We start from the raw sequence: 12,462 nt of genomic DNA, 5'->3' as shown, positions 1-12,462 counted from the left end.
GATATTTCAGTGAGGTCAATGTGTTTTGTTATAGTGTAGTGTTTTGTTATATTCTAGCTAAGTGGCTTACAGTACTTGTACCAGGCGAGCTTGGATAGTCCCTATGAGTGCAAGCAGTGGTAGTGGCAGCAAACATAAGGCTGGAGATTGACCCCTCCTCTGCTATGTTACTGAATACTCTGGGAGGTCACCAGCACCTACATGATGTCACTTAGGCCTCTGTGCTGACAGGTGGGGAAGCTGTGGTACACTGAGAAACTGCTCTGCTGAAAATGCAGTTTCACTGAGATTTACAGCATGGAGCCTGAGCCCATCCCCAGCAAGTCAATGTGCACTCTTCCTAGGTTTGTCAATCCTATGTGGTGTTTTCTTAAAAACTTAAGCTAATTTAGCTCTCAGGCAGCATTGTGGTTAGCATTGCTCCCTTACTGTGCTATGGTCATCCTTGAGGAGTTTGTATGTCTGGCTAGTCCTACCATTTATTTCTCAACATTGGGGACTAACCCATCCCCACTTGCTGTCCTCCCCTTGTATATTGGAGCTAAACACCCAGGCTCTCCTATAAGCCCTAAATAGCCTTTTTTGGTAGTCTCTTTGTCTTGATTTTATCATTGCTTCCCCAGCATGTAGCCTGCAGGACTTAGAGAATCAGATCTGAAGGTGTCCATAAACAGACTCTTAAAGCCCCACTGAGGCAACATGTACAACCCCAGTGATTTAAACTCCCAGTGCCATCATCCCCATTGCCAGGTCTGGAGCTGCTGGCTACCGGTCTCAGCATTGCTGAAGGTGCCACCCTCTTTAAATGAGAATTAGTCTGAGATATCACTGGACATTGTTGGTGGATGCTCTTGTCAATCAGTGGACATCGTTAAGGAGGTGTTCCCTCCTTATTCAGTAACTTTTTTCATTTTTGGTGGGGTTCTTGAGTGCCTCTATATGTGATCTGCGCCTGATTTATCCACCATACCAGGTGTTTAACTCACCTTGTCTTTTGGGGAATGCTGCTGCCTGCTCTATTTTGTAAAATCTCGTTGGAGCTACTTTCCTTCGATTTAACCTGTATCTGGAAGCTTTAGCATTAACAAAGGCAGATACTATTTCGCTGAGCGAAAACATAAGACTAACCTATATCACCTGCCATTTGTTACCAGTACAACTTCTATTTCTTCACTTTCTGCCTCATTGATAACCTTTGTTGTCTTCCATTTGTCATAATCTAATAATTCACTTCAGTTTCTCCAGCTCCAAAAGTTGAACAGCAAGCTACCTGCCCCTCCCAAACAATGCCACCAAAATAATTGATCCAACTTAGAAAAAAATCTAACAGTTTTGCCATAATTCCTTTCCACTGACACTGAGAAGGCTTTCAATAGGACCACTTGTTCCATCTACCGTCGTAGAAGCTTATTCCTCTATAGCTTCCCCACAGCCAAGATAAGAATCAAGGGGACACTTGTCAAACTGTGGAGATACAGTCAGGTGCATAAATATTGGGACATTGACAGAATTTTCATATTTTGTCCTCTATTCACCATCACAATGGCTTTGAAATGAAACAAACAAGATGTGCTTTAACTGTAGACTTTCAGATTTAATTTGAGGGTAATTACATCCAAATCAGGTGAATGGTGTAGGAATTACAACGGTTTCTATGTGTGCCTCCCACTTTTTAAGGGGCCAAAAGTAATGGGACAAACTAAACAATCCTAAATCTAACTTTCACTTTTTAATACTTTGTTGCAAATCCTTTGCAGGCAATTACAGCCTGAAGTCTGGAATGCATAGACATCACCAGAAAGGGTTTCATCCCTGGTGATGCTCTGCCAGGCCTCTACTGCAAATGTCTTCAGTTCCTGCTTGTTCTTGGGGCATTTTCCCTTCAGTCTTGTCTTCATCAAGTGAAATGCATGCTCAATTGGATTCAGGTCAGGGGATTGACTTGGCCATTGCATAACATTCCACTTTATAGCCTTAAAAAACTCTTTGTTTGTTTTTGCAGTACGCTTCGGGTCATTGTCCATCTGCACTGTGAAGCACCGTCAAATGAGTTCTGAAGCATTTGACAGAATATGAGCATATAATATTGTCCGAAATACTTCAGAATTCATTCTGCTGCTTTTGTCAGCAGTCACATCATCAATAAATATAAGGGAACCAGTTCCATTGGCAGCCATACATGCCCACGCCATGACACTACAACCACCATGCTTCACTGATGAGGTGATATGTCATTGATCATGAGCAGTTCCTTTCATTCTCCATACTCTTCTCTTCCCATCACTCTGGTACAAGTTGATCTTTGTCTCATCTGTCCATAGGATGTTGTTCCAGAACTGTAATGGCTTTTTTAGATGTTGTTTGGCAAACTCTAATCTGGTCTTCCTGTTTTTGTGGCTCACCAATGGTTTACATCTTATGGTGAACCCTCTATATTCACTCTTGTGAAGTCTTCTCTTGATTGTTGACTTTGACACATATACACCTACCTCCTGGAGAGTGTTCTTGATTTGGCCAACTGTTGTGAATGGGCTTTTCTTCACCAGGGAAATAATTCTTCTGTCATCCACCACAGTTGTTTTCCATGGTCTTCCATGTCTTTTGGTGTTGCTGAGCTCTGCGGTGCGTTCTTTCTTTTTAAGAATGTTCCAAACAGTTGATTTGGCCACACCTCTCTGATGGGTTTGTTCTGATTTTTCAGCCTAATGATAGCTTGCTTCACTGATAGTGACAGCTCTTTGGATCTCATATATTGAGAGTCGACAGCAACTGATTCCAAATGCAAATGTCACACCTAGAATCAACTCCAGACCTTTTACCTGCTTAATTGATAATGAAATAACGAGGGAATAGCCCACACCTCTCCATGAAATAGCTTTTGAGTTGATAGTCCCATTACTTTTGGCCCCTTAAAAAGTGGGAGGCACATATAGAAACCGTTGTAATTCCTACACCATTCACCTGATTTGGATGTAATTACCCTCAAATTAAATCTGAAAGTCTGCAGTTAAAGCACATCTTGTTTGTTTCATTTCAAAGCCATTGTGGTGGTAAATAGAGGCCAAAATATGAAAATTCTGTCAATGTCCCAATATTTATGGACCTGACTGTAAATAACAGTACACACCAAGGATGCTGCCTGTCCCCTCTGATCTCAGTGTTATGTCTGGCTAGGGCTATTCGCTGGAGTCATGATATCCCAGCAGGAAAATACATGACACGGTTTATGGTTTGGCACAATTACCGATGAGTTGCTGCAATAATTTCAGGATGAACCCAATCACAACCCTTCCATACTACTGCAGGTAATTGATCAATTTGATCATCTTTCCAATTTTAAAATAAATTCTAATAAAATTACTGACCCTTAACCTTTTGGTTCCTGATCATATGTTAGATTGCCTCAATATTCTATTTCCCTTTAAGTAGCAACCCTCACATATTCTATACCAGGAGATTACTCAGACATGATCTATTGCACAACTATTTAAAAAAAAAAAAAAAAAATGTAAACTTCTTGCAAACATCCAAAGAAACTTGAAGTCTGGTCCTCGCAAAGATTATATTAGCTGGGCAGAATGAACATTACAAATATTAATATTCTCCTTAGGGTTCTTTAGACAATTCCTTTGAGGATCCTTACAGGGTTCTTTGTTGGTCTTCAGAGGCAGAAGTGCTAGGTTTAAACACAAAAACATCTACACCAACGAGGCCTGCAGCTAATTAGGTTTAACATCAATAAATGTACTGTTTCAAGCCATGAATGGTGGAGGCTTTCTCAAGTATGTCACTGTGGGGCCCATTTATCATTGTATATTTGAGGTATAATACCCAAAAACACCAGTTGGGGGTTAACCTCAAATATTAAGTTTACCCCAGTATTAAGTAGGGACCACAGCAGGTGCTGTAAACCCTCCATTCCTGCAGCAGCTATCTCCTATAGCTGCTGTGATCCCTCCAATCCCGCAGGCAGCCGCATCCACCATAGGTTTCTATGGGGATGCGATGCTGCCAAATTTACCGGATATTGGCCCCCGCAGCTAATGCCATCTTAAGATGGCTTTAGCTGCTGTAGTCTGTGGGCTACACCGCGCATAATTAGCCAGCGGTTGGCATGTGCAGTCCGCGGGATAGATAGATGATACATCCGGGCACTATGGTAGCATATAACAATGCGATCATGGGTGGTAATGTTATACCCAAATTGCATTTGAATAACGATCATTAATAAATGGGGGACTGTAGAGTTAATTGAAGAAATTTATATGGAACCTATTGAGCATTATGGTGAGGACATGTTCCAAGAAGAAAAAGTCTGTTGAAGACAGCATTGTATGGTCTGGTAATTGTTGGTAATTTAAGCTAGATACTGTACTATTAGAGATGCACTTTGGGCGTGATTCAGATGTACGCTACCCCGATGGTTAGTGTGCATCTCCGATTGTAGGTGGTCTACACATGTGCACAAAAAAGATAGATACTGTCCTTTTTGTGTAAATTAAGTCTTCAGGTTGAAATTATCAACATAGTGTGTGACAACAAAGGTCCACCAAGCACCATGCACAGTCAAAGCGCATGGCTTTTAGACACCATTTCATCCATGAGTTAGTGGAGAGAAAGTCTGGTATCATAACCTTTATACCAAGTGAAGATAATACTGCTCATATGCTAACAAAGTGACTGATTTCAAAACTGCTAAATGTGTTCTGAACAAAATGTGGACTGTAATATATTTGAAGTGTTGATATGTTTCACTGTTCATTATTTGTTGCCTAACACCATGTCTTTAGTTACATGTGGACTTTACTCATATGCTCAAGTAAGGTAGAATGTTTATGTGACCGGAGACAGCCCTGAGCAAGGGTGGTGTTAGAGGGGAATGCACTCCTGAACTGTCTCCTCCTCTCTGTGCAGTGAACCGAGTGGGATGAGGTCACTGAGGCAACACTGCGCAAGTGCGACCCGGCACACGCCACTGTGTGTCACAGTATTGCACACATATGCAGCACTAAGCGTAAGATTGGAGGTATTCCAATTGAGAAAGCCCCTCTCCAGATAAAAACATACATCTTGGACCAGTGAGCCACCATTGTGCACATGGTGGACTCCTCCAGCTATTAGGACACGGCAGACCCAACTAACCACAATTTTACTGGTACATTTCACCTAAGGTATTGTCCCCTGCCTCATTTCCCTGAGACATCCCTGCACTGTCTTACAGATGTCATTGCTGCCAGGGTTACATGGCGAGAGTACTTTTTTACCGCTTATCTATATTCAGATTTTGGGACCACTCTACAGACGACGCTCACCTGCTGGTCACTGTGTGTCACCACACACAGCAGGAAGCAGCACCCAGTGAGTGTTCCTCCCTTATGTATGGCATTGTCTTTCTTTAATCAGTCACTCTCATCAGCTGTGGGCTTAGTTAAAATGCACCTGCTCTGCCTATGATATCAGATCCACCACTGAATTCACTCTGAAAGCAGATGCCTGTCATCTATATTTTAGTGCTACCAGATCTGTTAAGGGTATCTGCTCACACACTATTAAATACCAGGGGTATATAGTGTGCAGCAGCCATTCCCTTCACTGACCACTGAATAGTTTTTCACTATCCTTCTCTTTCATTATATGTACAGTGCGAGACTACGATTTTTGTATGCTACCCAGTAATGGTCATAATACCAGCTACACTGTGAAGATATATGAAAACACTTATCACTTATAATGTTGCAATGATAGTCAAAATAATCCTGATAAATCCTACAATAAAAATGGAGCATAAGTGAGGTTCTTAGTACACGTTTGGCCAAAAATCTGAACTCCAATTGATGGGTCCCTGCTTTGTACTACAAGTCTCAGCATGGTAGCACCTCTTATTAAGTTTAAAAATAGGGTGTGCCGTCCAAGTCCCCTCCCCCTTTCCACTATATTTGTGTATGTATATATTGTAAACTTGAGGGCTGAGACTCTTTCTTGGTATTTGCACCCCACTCATCTGCCCTTAGGTGTTTTTAATCACCAGCCCAGGTTCCTACATTGCTGTCAGCATGTTAGAATGGGCACTATTATAGGTAAGTCCAGGATAAATTTACATAATGTGTTAGCATTAGGGATGTTAGGGACCCATCTTATTGGGTTCACCTTGACGTGGTGGATGGGCAAACAATTTTGGCCAAACTTGTACTAAGAACCTCACTTACAGTTGTCAAAGCTGGATAATTGGCTGAGACAAGATCAGTTTAAAATTGGATCACAGCGACGCCATCTTGCGACTGGCCGCAAGACGCCATCTTGGAAATGAGATCGCAAGACGCCATTTTGCGAATGGCCGCCTAGCGCCTTTTTTGATAAACTCACACTTTAGTACATGTGGCGATATTACTATTAGCTTCATGCGATTGCATCTGTGACCATCGCCATAAGTTACGGCGATTCATCAAAAGCCCATTTCATGACTTTACGTAGTTTGGGTGCTCTGGATAAAGTGTGTATATTATTATAATTCCCCTAAAGGATATATTTCAGAAATGGCTGTACAGTATGTCAAAATTGGATTGCATTAGCTAAACAGAGCAAATGGCCACTTGATAACTAGCCTGTGTAGACAAGCTTCATGGACATAACGTCTGCTCTCACTCCAGGTGGCCCTGCTCGAATACAGTAAGAGGGTCGTTTGTAGCACCTTACATTAACAGGCTTCTTACAATAAAATACCTTCAAAGCCAAGAGTGTTATCTGAGGTGTGGGTCTTGTAGCTGTGCTAATTTGCATCCACACAGGCCCTGGGAGAACAAAGACCAGTATTTTGGAGCCTGTAAAGGGTGGGGGCTGCTAGGGCATGAGCAAGTCATGGAACTATAAGGCTCAGCATTCCACACTGCTAGGTGTTCACTTAGTTTAAGTGAGATTTAAGTGCACCATTTCTCATACACACATTAATACGCACAATTGCGCTGTTAACTAGTCGCATATTAGCGAATAAATTAAAATATGAGCGCTAGGTGGATAAATAAATGGTTAATCACAAGTGGCACCTGTGAAAATTTTTTTTTGTATATTAGTATAAAATGTTTATAGCTCCTTTTGGAGATATTTGGTGTGAGGTGAGGTCCGAGCAATAGTGCCAGTAGCCGCAATGATGCCAGCCCTATCTGTCCCTACCTTATCCCTCCAGCGGGTCTTCCTTGTGGTATGAGTCCAGATGGTGATGGTGAGCGCTGGTGAACGCTGGAGCAGAGTCTGGCCTGGACTCCTGCTCTCAACGTGCCGCTGGCGTCTGGCCGGATGCGGCGACAAGTGATGACGTCAGCGGGATTAGTTGGCGGATTCGGACGGCTTACTTGCCGGGGGATTTCGATGCTGGATGCCTAACGCCTGCTGCCTCCAACGCGTTTCATGCCCTAAAGCACTTTTTCAAGGATGGCCTTGCTGTCCATACTATTGGTTTAAATACCTAAAAAACTTTATTGATCTTTCATTAAAAACCGGAAGTGATCACCGGAAATGGTTAAAAAAGAGCGGTACCCACATGTTATGCTCTCCATTTTGTAAATTTATATAAATAAGGTGCCACATTTTAAATTATATAAAAATATAAATATATGTCTTTAAAATGTATTAGGATATTAAGATGAAATAAATATATATTTAAAATTTAGTCTGAAAGGTTTGTTTATGTAAAATTAAAAAAATTGCATTTAATTCAATATCTACGTTCAAATCAGAGGGTTGCAGCATTTTGAGATTGTATATCCATTTTTTTTCTATTCTTTTAAGGCTATTTATAACATTACCACCTCTCCAATATCTATGAAGTTTTTGTATTGATGTGAACTTCAAACCTGCTGGATTTTTATGATGTATTTCTGCAAAATGTTTAGATACACTATGGGTTTGCAGACCTCTTTTTATATTATAAATATGTTCTGCCAGTCTTATTTTCATTTTTCTTTTAGTTTGGCCTATATATTGTAACCCACAGGGACATTCCAGCAAGTAAATTAATTCTTTGCTTTCACATGAAATAAAATCTTTTATTTTATACTCTTTTCCAGTTATATTTGACTTAAATTCACATTTCGGCTTTGTTGTTGCCAATTTTTGGGTTTTACATGCCGCACATTTCAAACAATAATGATGTCCTTTTGTTGGACATGAGTCTTCCTCATTTGAAACAACATAGCTTTTACCAATTCCTGTCTCATATTTCTAGCCTTACGATATATTATTCGTGGATTTTCTGAGATGTGGGGATTTAGGTCAGCTTCCAACCTCAGGATATGCCAGTGTTTTTTTTACAATTTGTTCTATGGAGTTGGTATTGCTATTAAACTGCGTGATAAAAGACAGATCCCTTTCTTCAGTCTTGTTTTTATTTTTGTAGATAATAAGGTCTTTTCTTTCTAATTGTTCTACTTTTCCCAATTGGATTTCCAGATCTTTAGGTTTATAACCTTTGTTAATGAATTCCATCTTCAATTTTTCACTTTGTTGATGGTATTCCGAATTCTCGGTGCAGTTACGTTTCATTCTTCTGAATTGTCCTCCGGGTATATTACGGATCCAATTTCTATGATGGTTACTTGATGTTGGTAAGGCATTATTTCCATTGACTTCTTTGATATGTGTTCGTGAATGTATTCTATTCTCTCTAATATAAATTTCCAAGTCCAGAAATACAACCCTCTCTTTGCTTGTGGTGGTTGTGAATTCCAGATTGACGTCATTTTCATTGATATACTTAATAAAATTATGTAATTCATCATTTGAGCCGTTCCATATAAAGAAAATGTTGTCAGTGTATCTTTTCCAACAGATTATATTGTCTTTATACTCCTTATTTTCCTATATGTGGTCATTTTCCCATTTTGAGACAAACAAATTTGCATAACTCGGTGCAAAGGAAGTTCCCATCGCAGTCCCCTGTTTCTGTAGATAGAACTTTCCGTCATACCAGAAATAATTATGTGTCAAAATGAAATCGATGTTTTCCATGATGAAATGAAAATGATGAGGATATAATATGATAGAAAATGATAGAATATTTTAATTTATTCTATGTTTGTATACTAATGAGCTGCTAAAAAATACAGCGCAGATATATACAATATATATTTTTAGCATATTAGCGAATGCATAAGATCCTGATGAAAACGCTGTTTATTAGCTTCCTGCACATGCATCTGCCCCAAGTTAACTAGCGTCTTTACATCACACCCCGCATACTTACACATTACATATTCACATAAAAGGTTTTATAAGCTTTAAAGTATAAGATTTAAGTTTGTTCATTTAGCATAAATGCTGTGAAATAAAGATTATTTGGTAACTAAGGTTTTATACATGATAAGTAAGCCATGATTGGTATTGTACTGATGCGTACTCTTTCAACAGTATTCCGGTACCATCGGTGTGGAGATCGCATCATGCATTCTCAACTTATGGACCGCAGAGACTTCAAGCAACAAAATGTACATTATATGAACAACAGTTAGGATGTTGCATGAGGCAGGAAACCAGAGACCCCCAGTTGTTAGAGGCTGGGTTGTGTCTATTTGAATCAACCTGTTAAATGCCTTGTAACATATGCCCTCCACGTTAGGACCAATGGTATTAGCAACAAACTTCTCTATTGTGTTGTTTATTTCTGGGGGGTATAAAAATGTGTGCTCTGACCCTGGGTTCCTAGTCTTTGTGCTGAATGCTGATTGACGAGGGGTTTCTTGCTGATGCCTAACATCTGGACCAGAGAGCGCTGCATATGTATAATTGTACTTGGGTCTGTATAATCTCTTTGCGCTAAGATTATATGAGGATCATAGCGTGCAACTGCTGTACTTTTACTTGAATAATACTTTGTGCTTTGGAACCACAGGTTCTAGGTCTGGAGTCTTTATTTACTGGATGACTGCGTATGCAAATTAGCGTCATCCTTAGAGGTTTATAGGAAGGATATTAGAAGGTATAGGCAGGGGTATATAGAGGTTCAAAGGCAGTATCGTTACAGTATACTCCATGTTAATTGAAGAGTTTATCAGGATTATTTTGATTATCATTGTTCTTAGTACTCGGATTGTGCAGCTGTATTCTTTCCGCATTATATATACTTTCTGCATTATATATACTTTATTCCAGCATTATATATACTTTCTGTCACCTCTGCCCGCAGAATTATTGTTGACATACCATATATTTTAAGAGAGACTGTAATCTATAATAGCCAGGTACAATATATAGAACACGTAAGTGTCCCATGTTTAATTGTTGATAAAGTCAGGTGCATAAATATTGGGACATTGACAGAATTTTCATATTTTGGCCTCTATTCACCACCACAATGGCTTTGAAATGAAACAAACAAGATGTGCTTTAACTGCAGACTTTCAGATTTAATTTGAGAGTAATTACATCCAAATCAGGTAAACGGTGTAGGAATTACAACGGTTTCTATATGTGCTTCCCACTTTTTAAGGGGCCAAAAGTAATGGGACAAACTAAACAATCCTAAATCTATCTTTCACTTTTTAATACTTTGTTGGAAATCCTTTGCAAGCAATTACAGCCTGAAGTCTGGAACGCATTGACATCACCAGATGCTGGGTTTCATCCCTGGTGATGCTCTGCCAGGCCTCTACTGCAAATGTGTTCAGTTCCTGCTTGTTCTTGGTGCATTTTCCCTTCAGTTTTGTCTTCATCAAGTGAAATGCATGCTCAATCGGATTCAGGTCAGGGGATTGACTTGGCCATTGCATAACATTCCACTTTTTAGTCTTAAAAAACTATTTGGTTACTTTTGCAGTATGCTTCGGGTCATTGTCCATCTGCACTGTGAAGCGCCGTCCAATGAGTTCTGAAGCATTTGACTGAATATGAGCATATGATATTGCCCAAAACACTTCAGAATTCATTCTGCTGCTTTTGTCAGCAGTCACATCATCAATAAATACAAGGGAACCAGTTCCATTGGCAGCCATACATGCCCACGCCATGACACTACCACCACCATGCTTCACTGATGAGGTGGTATGTTTTGGATCATGAGCAGTTCCTTTACGTCTCCATACTCTTCTCTTCCCATCACTCTGGTGCAAGTTGATCTTTGTCTCATCTGTCCATAGGATGTTGTTCCAGAACTGTAATGGCTTTTTTAGATGTTGTTTGGCAAACTCTAATCTGGTCTTCCTGTTTTTGTGGCTCACCAATGGTTTACATCTTGTGGTGAACCCTCTATATTCACTCTTGTGAAGTCTTCTCTTGATTGATGACTTTGACACATATACACCTACCTTCTGGAGAGTGTTCCTGATTTGGCCAACTGTTGTGAAGGGGTTTTTATTCACCAGGGAAATAATTCTTCTGTCATCCACCACAGTTGTTTTCCGTGGTCTTCCGGGTCTTTTGGTGTTGCTGAGCTCTCCGGTGCGTTCTTTCTTTTTAAGAATGTTCCAAACAGTTGATTTGGCCACACCTAATGTTTTTGCTATATCTCTGATGGGTTTGTTCTGATTTTTCAGCCTAATGATGGCTTGCTTCCCTGATAGTGACAGCTCTTTGGATCTTATATTGAGAGTCGACAGCAACTGATTGCAAATGTCACACCTAGAATCAACTCCAGACCTTTTACCTGCTTAATTAATAATGAAATAACGAGGGAATAGCCCACACCTCTCCATGAAATAGCTTTTGAGTTGATAGTCCCATTACTTTTGGCTCCTTAAAAAGTGGGAGGCACATATACAAACCGTTGTAATTCCCACACCGTTCACCTGATTTGGATGTAATTACCCTCAAATTAAATCTGAAAGTCTGCAGTTAAAGCACATCTTGTTTGTTTCATTTCAAAGCCATTGTGGTGGTGAATAGAGGCCAAAATATGAAAATTCTGTCAATGTCCCAATATTTATGCACCTAACTGTATCTGGATTATAACAGATTTTCACCCAGGTATTATACCTTTGAATTCTATTCTCTGGATTATTACAACTAATTGATGTCACCATAACATACATGATTTTGGTGTTAATTCACCACAGATTTGGAAATATTTTCTGGTTTGTCTATGAGTGACCAATTACTAATTTTCATGTTTACATGCAATTTCTAGCACAAATGCTTACCATCATTCCATACTACTCTTGATATGTGGTAATTTTGCTGTTTGGTTTGTGTGATTTACTCTGTTAGGTGTCAATATTTTAATTTTGCATATCTTAAATATTACCAATAAACGTTAAGTTTTATTATTCATTAAGTGCCCTTAAAAAGAGTCTTTTTCTCTTTGTTTCCTAATTTGACCTATTGCAAACCACCCAGGTTCCACCAATAGGTTATATCAATAAAAATTCTGTGGGGTTTCACCCTCCCGGTGGGGATCTCAGTGATTGTGGTGTACTCTCCTGGTAACTGGGAGCGGAGATGCCTTTGTATCCTGTTTTGGAGACTGTCAAAGTCCTTACT

General features: G+C 39.8%; 1 protein-coding gene across 2 annotated transcripts in view; it reads right to left on the bottom strand.

Moving 5' to 3' along the window:
- LOC148442245 (coagulation factor XIII B chain-like) overlaps positions 1–12,462 on the bottom strand; it is a 100,565-nt gene that overhangs the window by 12,163 nt on the left and 75,940 nt on the right. The window contains exon 8 of one of the 2 annotated variants that reach the window (XM_088464126.1): positions 6,463–6,479. The exons of the other annotated variant lie outside the window; for it this stretch is intronic. Coding sequence (XP_088320252.1) covers positions 6,463–6,479 — 17 coding nt within the window. The remainder of the gene's footprint in view (positions 1–6,462; positions 6,480–12,462) is intronic. 2 annotated transcript variants of the gene reach the window in all.

This window comes from Taudactylus pleione, unplaced genomic scaffold (genome assembly GCF_031769625.1).
Source record: "Taudactylus pleione unplaced genomic scaffold, aTauple2 ptg001594l, whole genome shotgun sequence".
Taxonomy (NCBI): domain Eukaryota; kingdom Metazoa; phylum Chordata; class Amphibia; order Anura; family Myobatrachidae; genus Taudactylus; species Taudactylus pleione.
This window is presented reverse-complemented; position numbering and strand designations above follow the sequence as displayed.